Here is a 20,548-nt window from a genome sequence, read left to right as displayed (position 1 = left end):
AAAGCGGGAGAGAACAGATTTGCATGTCCTGGAGGAAGAAATGTGTATGCCAGTGGCTGGTCAACCCTGGGCAGATAGTGGGCATTTCCGCAGAGCTGTGGGCCTGTCAGAGCCGTTGAACTGCTGCTTTTTAGCAAGTGGCATGAGTTAACGTTTAGGGCATCAGAAATTCAGAATCCCCTCTGTATAATTGCCAAACACAAAATATTAATCAAAAAGAAGTACTATATTCAAGAAGCAGAAATCGGCAATGTGCCTGCAACTAATAATTAAAAGAATTAGTAACAAGGTTTCATTCTCTGACAAGGAGCCAATTAGCACACAGGCACTAAATGAGTCAAAAGGTCACTCAGCTGGGCACAGCTCCAGCTGCTTGTTGGCAGCTTTCACCTGATTTCTCTGATTTAATCTGAGTTTCTGAATGCACTGTTTGTTTATTCTAAGATTTAGGGGGAAAGAAAAAAAGAGCTTCTGTGCTGTGGCTCTTATTGTTCCCACCTAGATATACAGAGACTGAGCAATGCCAATCATTCGGAGAGGAAGCGACAGAAGAAGATTCAAACTTATATCTTTCTAAAATCAAAGTTCATGCTGGAAAAGCCTGGAGCTCTCTTGTCTACTTTTTTCCTAGTCTGTCATGGCACTGTTTGTACAAAGATGAGAGATATCTTTTACTAAACCCTAAAGTATATTTCTTTTCATGAAAATGCTATGATGCAGGATACAGAGAATTAAGTATCATCTCTGTGGCTATATTGCTAATTGAAGGGCACGGGCCACAGAACCTGTACTTCAGGGGAGAGGAACACAAATATTCCATTTTCCACTGCAATTTTACCCATCCTAAAACATTAAAAGATTTGGTTTTTGTGTTGCCCTAACAATGTATGTGAAAAAGACAGTTGTGCGCACTCTCCCTTTCTCTCTTTTATTGGATTTCATGAATGTGAAACATTATTTGAAATCACTTTTAGGCTTTCATGTGTAACAAAACAGTCAAGAATCACAGACACCTCCCCAGCTCACCCCCACCCCACCCCACTCCCTGAGTTCACGTGACCGTGGTGCTAAGAAGCCTCAAGGACACGTGAGTGAGTTAGAAGGTCACTTCCAGCCTTATGTTGCTAATGCTAACTTGGGCAGGTCAGTTCATGTTTTCAATTTTAGCTTTTCCTCTCAAGCATTTATCTGAAAAGGAAAGGAATTGTTACAAATGTCCCTAAAGCTTCCTTCCAGATCTGCAGTACATTTTTGTCTAAATATTTTTTTAATGCTTTTTTTTTTTTGAGCTAGGCTGACACTCATCTCTCTCCTCCACATAAGTATCATTATTTTCCTTATCCCACTGAATGATCTCATCTAATTAATTAGTATTCTGCTATCTACTCGCAGTCAAGTGTATCTTGAAATTATCAGTGGTCTCTCTTCCAGAGCACCTTGGCAAAAGAAACTCTTCTATGCCTATTAGCATCCTTGCCTGAAGTTATGCTCTCTGTGTTGTTGTTGTTTTGTCAAGCCTTTGGCACAGAAGAAAATGAGATTATGCTCTTTTTTCCTTTCTTTTACCATCATAGAAGAAAGGAAGCTATGAAAAAGCTCTGACTTTTACTGATCACTCGGAACACCAAACACTGTTAGAGAATTTATATGTTTTATTACATTTAATATTATAATAACCCTGAAGAGTGGGTACTATCTATAAGGAAAAGTGGGTATTGCCTCTAGGTATTATATTACCTATAATAATATAGGTAATAAATGACCTTATATTACCTATAAATCAAAGAGGTTAATTAACTTGACTGAGGCCAAGCAGCTACTGAAATTTAGTGCTGTCTAACTTCAGAGCCCTGACTTTTTCACTAGAGAATGTTAATCTTTCAGGAGCTACCAAGAGCTTAACATAAATCAAAATCTTCTTGGGCCATGGTGTGCTCATTTTAGTATAACTGTTTTTTGTTTGTTTGGTTTCCTTACATTTTGTTTTGTTTTTAAGGCATAGAATTTCTGGCATCTGAAATGCTGCTTTATGGCTGGAGCTTTCCTTGTTCGGGCCAATCCTTTAGAGAGGCAGGTCCTTTCCTGAAACTAATAGGTTAATTTGTGAAACAATTATGAAAGATTTTTCTAGCCCAACCATCTATAAGGTGAAGGGTTCAGCAATGTCTTCCAACCCAAGGGTCAGTAGAAAAGCCAAGCCAGGCTGCAGCTGGTGGTGCCCTAAGAAAAAGGCAATGCAACTTTCCAGGCAAACAAATGGGCCAAGGTGATTTATTCCTAAATGAGCTTTTTCTCTTTCCATTATAACAATAAATTATTCACCTTTGCCTACCACTTCTAAGTTACAAGGCTCTCACCTAAATTTGACAGCAACACAGGGCTGCTGGGGGAACTGGCTTCTCCAGACCCAGTTACTGCCCCAGGTTGCCCCATAATAAGGGATGAGCTAGGACCAGAGGTCTTTCAGGCAGGACTAGTGCTCCTTCCACTCTAGAAGTGGACTTCCAACTGGGTACACATACCTTGGGGCTCCACAAGGATTTTCTAGATGGCTCATGGGTATGGATAGCTTTAAGGAAATTAATTTCCAGATCCTCGGATTCCACATATATTCTTTCTAGAATCTGATGGACTGAGAAATACATCTGTGATCTGCCAGTTCTCTTTTTCTACCACGCATTTCACAGTCTACCTTCTCCATATTCATAGAAGAAAGGCATGCTCTCCCTAGTTTTCCAGTGGTGGATCAGCCCAGGATTTAAATATTTCCAGAGTGTTAGGTCAGAGTTGTTCAAGAATCTACCCAATGCAGCGAGTCAAAGTATTAAGTAGAAAATTTAAGATTTATTAGAGGAAGAAAGCAGGTGGGAGCCAGCGAAAGAAAAGAGAATGGCTCCGGTTCTCTTTCTGAGAGCTACATTTTTAAAGAAAAAACCGTGTTGGGAGGTAAGGGTGTCCGCTGAGTGGTGTCCTGTGCCTTGACTGGGGGAGGGCCTATCAACTTCTGAGCTGATTGGTTGCTAGGGTTCTGACGCACTACTCTTCTTTGAAGTGCAGCTGCATTATCTGTTTGAAGAGAGCAGGCCTTTTCTGTATGTTTATGGTAGTTCATCTTATAGACATATCTGATCTTGCTTTATCCGCCTTTTGGGGGTTGAGGTGCCACCATGACTGGAGTTTCTAAACAGCCTTCAACCCGTATTTTATGGTACATCTGGTTTCTATGAGATAAGCTGTGCGGCCCCTGGGTCCGAAATTCCTTCTATATATTAGACTCTTTTTCTGGAATCTGACACAGAGCACCTAATAAAGAGTCAGTTCAAAAATGCTTTGCTCCCCAGGGAAAGACCCAAGAGGGCAGAAGGGAGAGAGCTTTAGGGACAAATATTGAAGGTATCACATATCTTATTTCATCAAGGCAAAAAGTCCATGGCAAGGTTCCTGGTCTTCAGCTAGCCATGCATCCTTGAATAAAAACTAGAAATGAAAGGTTACCATGAGGACCTATGTTAATATTTTTATTTGAATTTAGAATGACATCCAATTTCTGTTCAAAAATTGATCTGATTTGGCAGATTGGTTTGATAGCAAAGCCTGATTTGCCACTTGGTTTGTACAGTGGAAATTTATCAGAAACTAAACTTTCTGCTCCAAGGTTTTGTAGAAAATATATCTAAGACATGATACAATATATAATTTGCTAGAAATATATAAGTTTGGCAACTGTTTAAACTCACAATAAAAAATTTTAGACAGCAACTTTAAAACTTGAGGGAGAACTTTCTGTTTTGTTTTTGATTCTTTACAGGTAAGGAAAAATTGAAACCCACTGCACTTGATTGCATACAATAGTTCTTATTTGTATTGTTCTTTTAATTATTTGTCAACTCACATTACTGGGTCAGCAGACCAAAATCAGTTTGTGCTACTTTTTAGTGAAAACATCGATAAGCTTGTAGACACACAAACTCTCCAATACTCTGACCATCTCAAGCTATACCTGATATTTAATGTTTTTCTTTAGCTACCATTTAGCGAGTGTTCACTAGGTAATGTGAGACCTTTCCCCTGTTTAAATATTGGTTTTCCATGAAAGTTAATTAGAAAATTAGAATTGCTGGACACTCTGTTATGTAAATTGAAAATAATGTAAAATGATCTTCCAAGCTTTCACCGACAAGCCAGTTAAGATGATTTCATTGGAATTTTTAGATACGTTGTTCTTTCCCACAATTCTCTGAATTTCATATTAATATAATGACCCCAAATTGCCTATCCTGAAATAGAAACTTTTATTATTTCATTTATAGGCTTTCAAAGGAAATCATGGAAACAGGGAATCTTGGTGTAAGGAATAGGCAGGTCCATAGAACTTTTTCTACTCTTCCTATAGAGAATTATCCAAAATTAAATGTCTTGGTCAAATAGCTCTGGAGGTACCCTGTTGAAGTGTTTTAAAGAAAGTGACTTTTCTTTTCTTCTCTGTAAGAAGCTGCACACATTCCTTCTTGTTTATAGACTAATACTATTAATCTTCATCAACTATAATAATATTTCTACTCTTTAATGCCTTTTGCTATCATATATAAATTAAAAATTAGAATTTTAATTTAATTTTCAAAAGAGGACTGGTGTTTTTCTTTTATTTATTTACCGCAATTCCACTGCACAGTGTATCCATACATTATGGAGAGATTAAGAATCTTTACCAAAGGGACTTTGAAAAGAAGTAGTTCCCTTCTCAGTAAGCACTCAAAGACAAGAGAGTTAAAATGACTAACAGTCATTCCAAAAGAATAGCCTGAATTTTTAAGGATATAAAATTTTAAAAGTCAGTTAGACCTCAGGATGTGGCAGAATTTCCTGTGTTTTTTAGAAAAATATGATTGAACCGCTTATTTATACAGTTACAGCCTTCAACAGAAAATATGAAGCACACCTAGAAAAAGAGAAGTTTTTAAATAGCTCAACATAAAACAATGAAGAAATATGACCTGAAGAACTTGCTCGGAAAGCTTAGTGGAAACAAACTTGGAAAATACACCCAGGGCAGACCTGATGGATCAAGACGTTCTAGTATCCATATTACTGCGTGCTGCAATTTACACAATAGTTGTTCTCAATGCTTCTGGGCAGCTTGCCTCAATCTACACTACAGATGTCATAAATGCATTTGGACTGCCTTAATTTAGAGGAATTTTGCAATGAAGTCTTGTTAAATGATAAGTTGATTCATGAGTTAGTTGCTTTACAGTCAACATTTTTATGCATTGGGTATCATTATCTTGAGGCTTAACTGGCCTTCTACTGTAAGAAAATGATTACATTATCTCAATCCATCTTATTGCCTAATTTTCAAAGATTGCCATAAATAGCTGGTCACGTACAAGAAAAGAAAAAAAAAAAAAAAGGAAAGAAGGAAAGAAGGAAAGAAAAGGTCCCACTCCTGAGAAAGGGGAAAAATCATATTGGCAGTGTTTTTCATAGGCTTGAATGTTTGGGGGGATGCATTTGATAAAAAGTGAAGTTTCATTGATTGATGTCTCTGGCCCCTGTATGTCTTGAATTTTAATGGGACTGGTACCCATTATTTCGGATTAGGATCCTCACCTGATACCTCTGGGTAATGGTTGAAGCACAACTGATAAAAGCGTGAAAAACCTTGACATGTGTCCAACTTCAGTTTGTCTGAAAAGTTGGCTTTAACCCATACAATTTTGATTTATGGGAGGAAACAATTTAGGAGAGAGGATAACTAAATGGAAACTCAAGCTGAACAGTTTCACATGAGATATTGTGGAAGAAATGTGATCCTTTCTTGGGGGATCACTTACTCTGATTTATCATTTTCTTTTTCATTTCACTGAAAGAAACAAAAACTAAGACCCAATCCCAGTTATCCTATCATTTCTCTTTATCTTTGTCTTCAAAATCTAAGTGGAGAAAGCAGTGAAACATTTCTTTCTGTTCAACCAGTTTATGCAGAATTTCTTGGATTGTCCCAGTCCATTGGTCTCAATAGGTCATATCCTCTTGTGTCTGCAGAGCTTAAGAATGGCGTCCACCCCTCTGCACTGCCCTCGGGGGACCTTGACTGGATGCATGTCCCATTGGTTTCGAGTTAGGAATCCTTGTCGTCCTACGTAACCAATGGGAACAACAATCATAAATCCTGGATTTTCAAGGTTAATCACAATTGCAAATGTTCTGCTTCTTTTTCTGCTAGTACGTTCAACCGTATGAGATCAAATTACCAAAAATGGAAAGGGCTCTGGATCTTTTGGATCGTTATAGTGTAATGTTAGCAACAACTAAACAGAAGCAGCCAACTGAGCAGGCATTTAAAATGTTCTTTGTAAACATAGTAATTTGGCCCATGTACCCAGACAGGCTGATGTCTACAGCCACACATTGGCAGTCCCTATACCATTTCACTACTCTCTACTTGTCAAAGTCACGTATATAGTCAGAGACCCCCTGCTGGATGTAGTCATTCTAGCAAAGCAATACTAATGATCAATCTTTGTCATTCAAAAAATTTGAGAGGTTTTGTTTTGTTTTGTTTTTAGATAAGTATAAAATATCCAGAGAGCCCTTTTGTGGCCAAATCAGACAATTTTGTTTTAGTAAGTAAGGTAAAACAGCACTTAAAATTCATTGAAATCTATTTGTGGTTAGATGTCTGCTATTTGGCATAATCAGAATGTAAGCTCTCTGAGAGCAGGGACCACATCAGTCTTGTTTGTGAATGTACCTGCAGGACCTGGTACAGAGCTTGGCACATTCACAGAGTGAAAGAGTGAGAACGTGAGTGAATGAATGAATGCATACACAGTGAATAAATGGAGACAATAAATAGGGAATTGGTAAAAATATCCAAGACAGAGATTCAAATCCTGCAGCCCTGATTAATTATTCCTGGGGAGATTTCAGTCTGTGGGTTCCGTGTGTGCCTTCAGCTGAATTTTTCATTTTTAGGCGCCTTCGTGGTGGAAAGGTGTGGGTTGGGGATGGAAAGCCACACAAGTACTCTTTTTTCTTTTTATTCAAGGTATATATTTTCCCAGCAAATTCAATTCTAAATTTAAAAAGAACAAACAAAACTCAAAACTCCAACTCTAATTTTCACATACAGTAATTTTAACATGTATGTCATTACAGGTATAGAAAATGATGAAGAGATCAAACAGTTAGATGAAGAAATCAAGGAGCTAAATGAATCCAATTCCCAAATGGAAGCTGATATGATTAAACTCAGAACTCAGGTAACAGTTTTTCGAAGCCCTAAATTTTAGCTATATGTACACCTACACCAGAGAAACATGACAATCAGCCTTTACAAGAACTGTCATTTCATTTCTTTCTTTACTCATTTTCTTTCTTTCCTTCTTCCTTCCTTCCTTCCTTCCTTCCTTCCTTCAACTTACATCTTGGTCATCTGCTAAAATAATATCAGTGGCAATATTTGCTTTAACAGAATGGCCATCCATTGTCTTTTCTTTTTGTTTTGTGTTTTTTAAAAGAAAAAAAAATCATTTGTGAACAATCATCCCCAAAGGATCACCTTTCCTGCAGCAGATTAGTTGTTAAGGCCCTTAATATTGTTTATTGACTGTAATTTGGGCAGCCAACGTTACTGGGGTTACTTAGAACTGAACTCCTCAGTGTCTGTTACTTGTGGAAAAGCTATTATGCGAACTGAAAGTCTCAGATCCTGAGACCTGGGGCTGCAGAGATGCCCAGTGACATGCAGCTGAGGAAGCAGGGAGGGAATAGCCATTTATTGAGTACCTACTAAGCACCAGATATCAGACCGGCTTTAGTCATGGAATCTCACTTGATCAGCAGTGGTCTACAAGGTAAGTATTTTTAGCCTCATTTTACACATGAAGAACATAAGATCCAGAGAGATGAAGTTCCTCAGCTAAACCAAGGTTACGTAGCTGGTGGACAGCCGAGCTGGAATTTGCACTCAGGCCTTTCTGACTCCCAAGCCGTGTGCCTTCCTGGGGGTTGCATTAGAGTTCAGCTTACCCAGTAGAGGCCCTGGGAGTGGACTTGAATTGTTGGCAGAGTGACTTCCTTCACTTTGTTGACACAAGTAGGTGAGGTGTTTTATTCCGTTAGAACTAAGACCTCTACCTCTAGTCCACCACCGTGAACTTGGACTAGTCTATCTGCAGTGAAGGCACTTTCCCAACAGGAGAGAGTGTCACTGAATATTCCTGAGAGATGTTTCCCCAGCCTCTGTAAAGTTAGTTCCGCTGACTGGGAGAGAATCCAGAGGGCTGGTGATTAGGATATTATTAGCAGCTATCATTTACCGAGTGTTTACTCTCTGGCAGGCCTATTCTAAGTGCTTTACATGGATTAATTAATGTGGCCTTCTTAACCTCATGAGGTAGGTCTTCTAATTATCCCTATTTTACAGACAAAAAAACTGAGGCTGAGAGAGGTTAAGTAACGTGTACAAGGTTTTACAAGACCGGCCAGTTCACGGTCAACAGCTCCACTGTGCTGCCTCTTGACCCTCTTCCACACAGTGGAAAACAGACTTTACTCCACCCCCAGTGAGCACAGTTTCTCCAGGGATGGGGACCCCCCAAGGGCCAAAATAACTGAGTAGAATTTCCATGACCAACCCCCTAGCCTTGGCCCTGAGAATTGTGCTGAGGCATTAACCAAATTCTGTATGGTTGCCCAGGCCAAAGGCTGGCCTGATACAGGCTGGAGTTTTCCTCAAGATTTCCCCCAACTTTGGTTTTTGAGAATGGAGTAGCAACTCTGTGTTTTCCCTCAGCCACTGGACCAGCCAAGTTCTTGGTCTCCTCAGAGGACTCCACAGCTGCAAGAATTTTCCATGAATCTCCTTTTCTGGTAGAGAAAATGAGATGACCAAATCAGTAAAGATTTGTTTGGTTGGGTCAGATAGAAATAGCCACCGTCAACTTTTATTCGATTCATAAGGGTATAAAATTTGAAAATTTTTAACTTATTTCCTCCTCTGTCTGGCACCTTTCTAAGCAATTTCTGATGATTCTGAATTTTCTTATCTGTCCAGTGGTGTTAGGTCTACTGACTTGCATTTCAAACGTCCAGGAAGCTTTTCCTCCCCCCTGACCTAAATCCCTTCCTCTGTATGAAACCATTTGGCAATGTCTTTGTTCAATGATTGATGGAAAACTGCCCTGGTCCCCTTCCTTCCCACAAACAGCTCTCACCCTCCAGCTGTGAATAAGGCCTCAACTGCTAGAGCTTAGTCAAGTCAGGATAAATGTTATGCTCACCTAGAACCAAGTTTACCACTAGAAAATATGTAATCCTACTGAATCCTCTTTGGTTGGAGAGACATTTAGACTAGAATTATATAATAAATCTCTGTGCATGCTTGGATTCACTCCTCAGGAATCATCTTTCTCTGTGTTTAGTATCACTGAGCTCTATTTTTTATTTTTTATTTTTTTTTTTTTTGATGTCTGAGGTGAATATTTGCCCCTAACTGCATCTATTTACATCTAATGTCAAAAATTAATTTTAAGGGTTAATACTTATTCTCACTGACTTAGCTATTCAAAGACACAATTTCCCCAAATGTGCCCAGAAGTGAATCTTCTTGTATTCTGAAAAGCAAACCCATATCTTAAGAGTGAGCTAAGAACATAAATAGTGTGCAGTGCCAAGTTGCCCACATATTTCCTAAGCACTGCAGTTTGCAGGGCTGGATAGATGTGCTGCTAAGGGTGGGTCAATGGCTCCCGAGTGCTGAGCTAGGCATATGGTCACCCAGTCAACATAAAGTCTTAGCACTTCTTAAACAGGTTACGCCTTATGCGAAACTTACTAGAAAATAATTTGTGCCGATGCTTTAAAGAGCTGCCTTTGTTTATATGCCTCATCCAGTTGCTCATGTGAAAAGTCAAAGCTGTACAGCCACTTTCAGTCTAGGCTTCCAGGTTTAGAAATTATCCCTGTGTTCCCCTTTGCTTCACTTTTTCTTTTTGATCACCATCTCCCTACTTGTCTGGAAAATTGCTGTAGGATTAAAAGGTCCTAATACTTTGGTAATGCCTCTCACACTTGCCTTAGCAGAAAGGGGAAGAGAATCCACACCGCTGTATATTTTTGTCAAATCTGACCTGAGATAAGGTAAAGTTTTCTTGGGGGCCACTTAACAAATTTAAATCACACTGTAACAAAGGAAATGCCTGTTTGTTCACAGACTCCAAACAAATAAAAGATACAGGCAACCAGTGAAGTGTTCATGAGGTAAACAAAAACCCCTATGACTTTCTCCCTTGAAACTTGGGGGTTGAGGACGGAGGTGACTAGAGTGTACTCCTCAAAGAGAGGCATGGACCTTCCCCAGTCTGCTTCCCTTTATATACTAAGATTCCAATTTAAAAACAGATTCTGCTACTTAAAAAGTATTTTATAAATTGCCAATCTAACCTAACCCTCTCATTTTACAACTGAGGAAACTGAGGCCCAGTGATGTCAAATGAACCTTCCAACGTCACGTGTCAGGTTAGCAGCAAAACTGAAACCAGAACCCTGGAAATCTAACGTAGCAGAATTTATTTGTTTCTCCATTTGAAATGGTTAGAAAAGTATGAAGAATTATCTTTATTTTTAATATTATCGAACAGGTGCTTTTCTTAACTAACTTTATTTCTACTATTTCTTGTTTTTAACTTAAGCCCTATCTATCTAGATTTGTGTACATATACACTTTCTATCGGTTAGAGAACAGGGAGACTTATCAGAGAGGGGAAAAAGGAACTCAATCAAAGCATTTATGGATTTCAAATATCTGTCCAGGGTGAGATCACTCCCACCATTCTCTGTAGAAAGGAGTTAGTGTTACCATTTCTAACCCAAGAGCAGCTCTTATTAAAATGTCAAGTGTGTTTTGTTCCTACCCAGTGGCAAGAGTTCAAATCTAGGACAAATATCACTTTGTTTAATATAATAGATGATTTCACCAAACTGAAATGTGTTTGAACAGTATTGAGGGTCAAGTCTTTTGGGTCAAGTTAATGTAACCAAGACAACCATGTACCTGAAAATGCAGATACTCTTATGCTCAGTAGCTCAGTGAGAAGGGCTCTCTCTCTGAGGCCTGGCCTTCACAGCATTTCAACACTAGCAGAATTGCCACAGTCGCTTCTGAGGTTGGCTGTTTTCCAGTCTCAATGCCACTGAACACAGTGCAATAGACTCCCATGGTGGGCATTCACGTCTCAATTCCAGATTCTGCACGGCAACTAGTAACACCCGACAAGGATTGGTTTTCATCCCAGTTCAACCCAATTCATACCAACAACCATTTATTGACTACTTCTGACCATAGATTCAAGCAAAAAGATACAAGGATGAGTAAAAATTACTCTCTGCCCTTGTGGAACATATAAAAATTGCTTGTTACTAGAGTCCAGAAAAAGTGCCTACCAAGGAACAGAAAAGAAGGAAACTGAGATAAGCAGGGGAGCCATGGTAACACCAGGCAGAGTGAGGTAAGTAAGGCTGCATGTGAGTCACGCAAGTTACTAAACGCTTGAGAGTTGGAAGGACAACGCCTCATTGGCAAAGTCTCCAAAGGAGCCTTTACGAGTGGGCCCAAGACAAATGTGGGATTTCAGCAGGCCAAGATGACCAAGGGAAGAGAACACTCCAGGCCTCTGGAACTGCGGGAAGAAAGAATGGCAGGAGGCGCTGGGGACAGGTTTCGGGGCTGTGACATTGTCTACTGTGATGACCTGGTCAGGTCCAGCATGGTTGTTTTGTTACGGAGGCAGCGTAGATGGGAGTAAATGTTAGAAGATAAAAGAGAGGCAATAGTTTGAGGATAGATTACTTAATGGACGATAATTAGATAGATTCTGTCTTGGTGGCCTAACTGGACCATTGCAAGCATTCCTGTATGATTAGCTTTGTGTCTTTTAAGTTTGGCAGGCTGGTTAACCCTGGGGCTGGAACCTTGTACCACAGTATTTGTGCACCATTTGTCATATTATAGATTGTCCTACCTGTGACCTTTAGGTCTCTATCTCATCCAGCCTCTTCGTAATCGCTAATCACCAGTTTCCACTCCTTTTCCTGTATATATCTGACCCCCAGAGAATTTGTGTCCATATACATAAAGCTAACATAGAAGGCATTTTCTCTTAGCTAGGATACATCCCTTGAGTTTCTTTCCTTCCACCACCCCACTATTCACTTCTTGGAATCCTTACACATATTATGCTTCTTCTGAAAATGTTTTTAAAACATTTCACACCATCCCGGGCACTCAGTTTAGACCAGTTAGTAAATATTCAAGGCTTTCAGACCATAGGCTCTTTGTCACAATGGCTCAACTCTACCCCTTATAGCCATAGACAATATGTAAATAAATGAGCCTGTCTGTGTGCCAACGAAACTTTATATGGGCCCAGAAATTTGAATTTAATGTAATTTTTATGTCACAAAATATTACTCTTTTCATTGTGTTTAACTTTTTAAAAATGTAAACACCATTCTTGGCTTGTGGGCCAACAAAAACAGACAGTCAGCTGGATTTGACATGCAGACTGTACTGCCAATCCATGGTCTAGACAAAGACTGCCCTTCTTAAGAAATGCATAGGCCCAGAAAAAAGACATGGTATAAACCTGTCTGTTTAAAAATGTAGGGTTTGACCTGGACTCCTGATCAGCCTGCCTGCTAATAATGACAACTTCCTCTGAAATGATCAGAATATGCACTGGATCTATTTGCTAGTACTCTGCATGGACAGCTTAATTTCTAAAATAGAGAATCAAGAACAGAGTTCACCTTCCTGAGATAAATCCTCTCTTAACTATAGGAAACTAGACGTTCCTCAAAAATTTAGACTCAGATTAGTACAGGGGAAGTGATGTCAATGAGAGAGGACAATATCCCCCTTTTCCCTGAGGAAAGTTAGAGATGTCCCAGGAGCACAGTGCTCTTGAGAGACTGTCCCAGGATTCCAACCCAGGTCTCCTAAACCCAAGTCCAGTGCTGTCTATATGGTGCCAGCCCTTTTCCTTGTATAAATCCATTCTAGAACAATATGGGCAACAGATTTTCCAGCAACATCTAGAATCTGGTACCCATGGATTTGGAAGTCAGGCATCCGCGGAGGCCTGCCTTCTGTTCTCCTGTTCTGCACTTCCTTCACCAGCACGGATCTGTCCCATTCTCAGATGATGGCCCCCTTTATAGGAAGGACTGAAGAGATGCTCAGTGGTGTTCTCTTTTCTACTAGTGCTACACTCTATTAGTCAACTCCAAGTAGTTTCCAGGGTATTTTGCTTTTGTGCAGAACCCTTGCACTGGCTCAGAATAGGAATAGCAAATGTCTTCTTACTGAAAAACTCTCTGCACATCTCTATTTGAAATGCACGTTGGGAAAGTATTGTTAATCCCATTTTCCAGGAAAAACAAAACAAAACAAGATTTGTCTGACTAGTCTAGTAAAGCTGAAGCCAGTAGCACCATCTGGACTCCCAGTTTTACATCCTAGAGAAAGGTAAGGAAATATGAGCAGGGATGACCATATATAAGAAACTTGGTGTTTTGAGCTTAAGTCTGAGTTAGATATTCAGGTAATTCGAGGATAGGGGGATACGATTTGAAGAAGCCAAGTCTGTGAAATTTGACTCATATCTAGCAGTTCTGTTTTTCAAAATGGTGACGTCTAGGTTTTCAGATGTCCCCTCTGAAAACTAGAATGAACTTGGCATAGTGTTCTGGTTCAGGAGATTGTAATTTTCCTAAGCCATGAAAGTCATGACCTTCAGGGAGCATCACTGCCTTTTGTCATCAAGGCTCTGAATGTCCATTTGTTCAAACTCTATATTATGTTCCACGGCTGAGTGGAGCCAAAAAAATGAGGTTTGTTCTACTCTTGAGAAGGGCAATGAAGTTATAAGAACAGTAGGCTCACCCAGCTCAGTTTAGAGCCTTAGCTAACAACTCTGGTCAAGCAGTGTGGAGAGTTAACTTCTCTTGGGTTTATGGAAGTTTCTTAGCATGAGAAAACACTTCAACCTTCTCAAAAGGGTCTAGATCTTTCAATATAGAGAAGTTGAGGAGAAGTTGATCTAAAATATGGTGCCCCCTTCCCCCTACAATGCTGGTGGAGGACTGTCAGACAAGCACCAAGGGTTAAACTGATCTCACTGGGCAAGGTTACTAAAAAGCCAGAGACTTAGCCTAAGGCATGGTCCCTGTCCTTGATGTCCCTTAAGTTGTTTTCTCTATTCTCATGGAAATCACACCACAGAGACACTCATGAAACAGTTGAAGAGCAACTAATGGCAAAAGGCCAATAGATCTAGAGTAGTCCAGGAAGGCTTCCTGAAGGCAGAGGACTTTGGGCAGGCTGAGGGGATGCAGGGAGCACAAATCAGAGGGGCTGAGGAAGTGGAGCTGCCACCAGCCTCATGGTTATGTGGGAGAACCGCCCAGGCTGGAAAGGTGAGGAATGGATACTCTCCACTTACTAAATGTGTAAAAGCTTATGCCTGTCCCTTCTACTGCCTCTCTCTGTTCTCTCTTCATTCTTTTAATTTAAAACCCATATACCTTGTGACAATTATGCCACCTCCCTAAATTATATGTCAAATACAGAAAACTCATAGCTGCTCAAATTGATATTCTCATCTCCTGTATCTTACCCAGTGGGCCAACTGCCATCAGCCCACAGAGAGCTACAAAATTCACTATGAAAATTCACAAGGAAAGGAAAAGCTGCCCTCCAGGGGCTTCACTGCAGAGGCTAGATAGAGCTGCCTCTACATCAACTCAGAAGCCTGTTTGTACCATTAAATGAGTCATTTAAGATGGGAACATTAACTTGATTGATAATTACAAGAAAAACAAATGAGAGAGGAGTACATTGCGAATGCACTGGAATAAACTCATATGATATTGATGGATTCCTCACAGAGCTAATCTGAGAGACTAGAGTGGATGGCCGGTTCCTTTCAAAGGAAACCTGTCACCCTGAAGGGTGTCTTCCAAAGGGTCTGGGATTGAGGCTGGTGAATCACAGATAGGAGGTACTAAAATAAAGGGAGAGAAAAGTAGATTTAAAAATCATGGTAAACAAATACAACAGAAGGATAATAAAAGGGGAAAAGGGGAGATAGAGGAGGAAAGAAGAAAAGAGGTGTTTATTAGAGGGATTCAAGACTAACAAGTGGGGGAAGTAGAGAGAAGGAGGTGGACTGGCCAGACAGTCACTGGACATCCTGGATTGGTCTGTCCAAAGAGATTAACCCAGAGCAAATGAAGAGGCTTGCCTTGGCAGCCGTTATCCCCTAGGCTGTGTGGTGTCAAATTGCAGAGACCTTCGTGTGTAGATACGGGCAGCTCTCATGCTGTATCTGGGAAATCAGTTGTGTAAGTACTAGAGAGTTTGGCTTGTAGATAGAGGTCAGGGAACACACACTGAAGGCCTCTTGATGTTGCCAATAATTAAATTCTCTCTGGCTTGTTAGGGAAAGGAGTGTTGCGGGAAACTATGCTAGGCCTTTATCTGATATATAAATGCATAAATACCATAACATGAAGATGACAACAGAGGGCCTGCATGGTATTCGTCTGAGACCCCACAAATGAATGAATATTTTTAGGACTTATCTGTGGCAGAATTAGATTCAGACAAAAGAAAGAATAACTATTAGCAAGAAATCAGTTGAACATTAACCCAAATAAATAAGGCGAGCTCAGCAAGCCAGCATAGAAAAGAGGACAGCATAGCAGTCTTAAAATCATCTGCATGCAACGACAAACAGCCTGTTCAAAAGACCAGATGCTAGTTGATGCAGCCCAGGTATCTACCTTACATTAATCCCACCTCAGAAAGACAAGCCGTTACAGTCAAGTTACCAAATTTCCACGTGCAATGAATCAAAAGCATAAAATCAAACCCTTAAAATGACAAATTCTTTAAAGCCTTTTTATTTAAGAAAAAAAAAGATTCTTTCTTTGCATCAGATAGGACTGTTGTCACTCACTGCAAGAGCGCATGCTTCCTAACGGCTTGCCTTATATTACATGTTACACAAATTTGTGCATTTTAGATTACCACAATGGAGAGCAACCTGAAGACGATAGAAGAGGAGAACAAAGTAATTGAACAGCAAAATGAGTCTCTTCTTCATGAACTGGCCAATTTAAGCCAGTCTTTAATTCATAGTCTAGCTAATATCCAGCTGCCACATATGGTAAGTGATTGAGAGTGCAAGATAAGGAATTTGGCGATCTTCCACAGTTCACATCATAAAGTAGATGTCTTTTTTTGTTATTGTTTTTACGGTTCTTCGACCGTTGGCTATTTGTGGTTACCCCCCACCCCCAACCATAAAGTTAACTGCTAAAAACATTGGTGGGGCTGATCCGGTGTATCCCATAAAATTCAGTACGTCCTAAATAGGCACTTAAAATATCATAAAATGGTGGCACTATGCTATGATACTATTTTATGCTTATGTGAATATACTATTAAGAAAATAAAAGTTGTATATGAACTACTATTTAATATCTCGTAGGATCCAATCAATGAACAAAATTTTGATGCTTACGTGACTACTTTGACGGACATGTATACAAATCAAGATCGTTATCAGAGTCCAGAAAATAAAGCCCTACTGGAAAATATAAAGCAGGCTGTGAGAGGAATTCAGGTCTGAACAGCTGCTCTAGTGATGAAAATCTTGCTTAAAAAAAAAGGATGCCTCTTGTTTTTTGCTGCTGTAATTTACCAGAAAGTGTTATATATTTATTTCTGTTTGAAACAGTGTTATGCTTACAAGACTTCATAATGATTTTATGTCTTGCTTTAAAGATAGTAACTGCAGAATAGTTTTGGAATACATTCACATTTTGTACGTTTTCATATAAGCTGACATAGTGTGATATGCCATGTAATGTTTATAGCTGCTAATGTATGCACATTTTGGGGGTATATATATTTCTGAAGAGGTAAGCTGATCAAAATAAATAGAGTGTAAATTCTTTTTAATGCTTTAGTGATTAAATGTTTTAGTATTTTGAACTGAAATGGACAAAAAAAAAAAACAGCTTTGAATGACGATGTTGCAGTCCTGCAACCGCTTTTTAAAACACTATCATTTTGCCTCATGTTGGAGGATTTTATGGAATTTAAGAAAACCATTTTGTGTGCATATTGTTTCATAGCAAGAATTGGTTGCAAAAATGCTTTATTTTTGAACAATGCTTGGAAATATTATGTGATCTTTTTGTTTGTTTGTTTTAGGAGGATGGTGGATGGTGGGGGCAATAAATGAGGTTTTTTGAATTCCAAGGAAATGGCATGGATTAACTGTAAGAAATGAAATAAGTAATTTATTGTAAGACAACATCAAGCCATGGAAACTTGACAGAAGACTCAAAGCAGCTTAAACAGCACTTTTAAATTAACTCCTAAGCATTACATGGTATGAATATGGAACCTTCAGTTAAGACAGGAACTTATCAGAGGTGGACAACACGAAGATTTCCTTTTTCGTTTTCAATAAACTTTGGAACAGCCTTCTCTTATCTCCCCTAAGTTTTGTGCCCCTCTGAACTGTCTGTTATTGCAATGTAGTTTATCTCACAGACTTGGTGGGTTTTCAATTTAAGCGAAAAGATAATTTAAGAGCATTTATTTTCCCTTTTTATTTTAAAAATTATGATTACTATTACTGTTACTATTATAGCTTTGGGGGATAAATGCAAATGATTTGTTACTGGACTGAATTTTCCGCTGGTTTGGGTAGGAAATGCAATTCAGTAAAAGTTTCTCCCCTCCCCACCCCTTCACCCCAACTTTGGCTTTGAATAAACACTGGATCCTATTCAGAGTCCCCTTAAACTGACATTTATGTTCTTAACTTTTGTTGGCCATCAGTTGACCACACAGAATTTACATAGATTTGTCGTTTGATTTATTGTGACCTATTCTAAGAACGAATGCAATCAGATTTTAAAAGTAACTAAATATACTTCGGCACTTTTTGCTTTAAACTAGATCATTTTAGACTTGTTTGTACCTTCAAGATTTGTTTGTTTTATTCCAAATGACTGCACTATATGTATGCATAAGACCACTTTTTATTGCTGCATTTTTCCCTTTTGAGTAGGACCTTTGATGATGTATTGTGTTTTCTGACGTTGACTTGATTTCCATTTAATAGCTTCTCTTTTCCTTCCATGTCTTGATGTTATGCAGAAAGTACAAAAGTACTTTAAAATTTTGTTATGAAAAAAAAAAAAGATGGGTTTTGTAAAAATAATAAAAAAAAATATTTTTAGCAGAACAGGACTTACAGGGTCATTGTCCCCACAATGTGCCAGTTGACTATTTGCACTTACCTTGTCCTATATATCCGTACGGAGGTGTGCAATTCCTTGTGTCATTAGCCTTGTGACACTGAACCTGGACAAATTATAGAGGAAGCCCTCATGGCTGATCCAATAATATTGCTAAAGGGAGACTACAGGGATCTCACAACAAATATTCTGATACAATACTCAACCTCGGTATATATATATATGTATAAATATATGTATATCCCAGCGGCACTTTATACTGTTCACTGTACAAAAGCTTACAGTTTTCCACGAGGACTTTAATAACTAGCTGGGAAAAAAAGATTATGTAATTACTTTGGGGCTCTGCAGTATCTTCTCTGTACAGCGCCCTCCTTCTGTTGTGCTATTAGTTGTAGCTGCCATGCTCAGAATTGCCTTTTTGAGAGCTGAAGCAAGGTGCTTGTTGTTCACTCGGTGCCATGTGTATCATCGAGGGCCCTAGCCTCTTTTTAGGGCCCCCCACTGTTCATAATGGCATATGCATTTTCCCACTGCATTGTGTCTGCAGCTTCTTTGCCAATATAGTAATGCTTTTAGTAGAGTAATAGATAGTATCAGTTTTGGATTCTTATTGTTATCACCTATGTACAATGGAAAGGGATTTTAAGCACAAATCTGCTGCTCATCTAATGTTGGTACATAATATCAAATCAAAAGTTACCTGTGACTATTATATAGGGATCACAAAAGTGTCACATATTCGAATGCTGATCTTTCATATGGAATTATTGTGCGTCATCAGAGTTTATTTATTATAACTTATTGTTCATATTCATTTCTAAGTTAATTTAAGTAATCATTTATTAAGACAGAATTTTGTATAAACTATTTATTGTGCTCTCTGTGGAACTGAAGTTTGATTTATTTTTGTACTACACGGCATGGATTTGTTGACATTTTAATTTTGCTATAAATGTGTGGAATCACAAGTTGCTGTGATACTTCATTTTAAAATTGTGAACTTTGTACAAATTTTGTCATGCTGGATGTTAACACATCTTACTCTAAATAAAAAAAAAAGGTGTTGCCACATCTGTAGCACGGTAGTTCTCTCATCAGGTCTGCATTTTCACTTGCCCGGGAAAAACACTCTCTGGAGACAGCAGGTTTCACTTTTGAAAGTTTCGTTCCAAAGTTACTTCTCTCTCTTTTAAAAAACAAAGTAAAATAAAATAAAGCCATTTCAGAGGAGGTTTAGTTCTCTATTCCAAGACATATAAGATTAAACGATATTTGAAAAGCTATATGAATAGTTTAATGTCTTCACCAACTTTTTAAAAAAATCCTTTTGCCACATTTGTGATAGCTCCCTCTCCCTATCTCTTTCCTTCTCTCCCTGACAAACTATTTGGCAGGTTAATTACAGACACGACGCGTAGCTCCCAAGAACAGGGACATTTTCCTACACAACCACAAAACAATTATCACAGTTAAGATGATACTGTTATTATTTAATATGCATCCATATCTAAAATTTCCCAGTCGAGCCAACAATATCCTTTACAGGTTCTTTTCCTTATCCTGTATCCAACCAAGGATCACACACTACATTCAGTTGTCATGCCTCTTTCACCTCATTATTCTAGAAGAGTTCCTTGGTCTTGCTGTGTCTCCTGTCACGTGATGTTTTTTTAAGTCTCCAAGACTGTTGTTTTGCAGCACGTCCCTCAAGTTGGGATTTGTGTGATGCCTCCTCATCATTAGATGCAGTTTAAATAGATGTGGCATTCTCAGTTTGTCCCATGATTGGTTCCTAGGTGCTTTAAAATAATTCATGGTTACTTCAGCATTTGTGAGCAGATGATTTCGGTCAGCAGATTGTCAATAAGAATCTGAGTGTCAAAATCATTAATAAAATTTAAATTACCCTTCAAAAATGATTCAGTGATGAATTACCTACTTCTACCTCATCTTTGTTAATAAGAAGCCAAGTTTAAAACTCCAAAAACACTCTGTTTTAGTTTGCTAAAGCTGACAAAAGGCAATGTACAGGTTAGCTTCTATGATAGGATTTATTAACTGACAAGTTTATATTTCTGAGGCTGTGAAAATGTCCAAATCAACGCATCATCAGGTGATGCTCTCTCCCCAAAGACCAGCTGCCGATGATCCTGCACTCCTCTGTCACGCGGCCACACACACGGCAACATCCGCTGGGCTC

General features: G+C 39.0%; 1 protein-coding gene across 20 annotated transcripts in view; it reads left to right on the top strand.

Annotated features, from left to right (window-relative positions):
• The window catches only part of MYT1L (myelin transcription factor 1 like), a 578,669-nt gene extending 559,252 nt beyond the window's left edge, over window positions 1–19,417 (top strand). For 14 of the 20 annotated variants that reach the window (XM_037812732.1, XM_037812728.1, XM_037812736.1 and 11 more), the window contains 4 exons: window positions 7,162–7,271; window positions 16,092–16,235; window positions 16,560–16,694; window positions 17,288–19,417. In XM_037812732.1, coding sequence (XP_037668660.1) covers window positions 7,162–7,271; window positions 16,092–16,235; window positions 16,560–16,694; window positions 17,288–17,314 — 416 coding nt within the window. In that variant the 3' untranslated portion in view covers window positions 17,315–19,417. Of the gene's footprint in view, window positions 1–7,161; window positions 7,272–16,091; window positions 16,236–16,559 lie in introns of all 20 variants that reach the window. The other 6 variants (XM_037812737.1, XM_037812742.1, XM_037812744.1 and 3 more) reach the window with 3 other exon arrangements.
• The last annotated feature ends 1,131 nt before the right edge of the window (window positions 19,418–20,548 follow it).

Source organism: Choloepus didactylus, chromosome 20 (genome assembly GCF_015220235.1).
Source record: "Choloepus didactylus isolate mChoDid1 chromosome 20, mChoDid1.pri, whole genome shotgun sequence".
Lineage (NCBI taxonomy): Eukaryota > Metazoa > Chordata > Mammalia > Pilosa > Megalonychidae > Choloepus > Choloepus didactylus.
The sequence above is the reverse complement of the archived record's forward strand: the minus strand, read 5'-3'. Positions and strand labels throughout refer to the sequence as shown.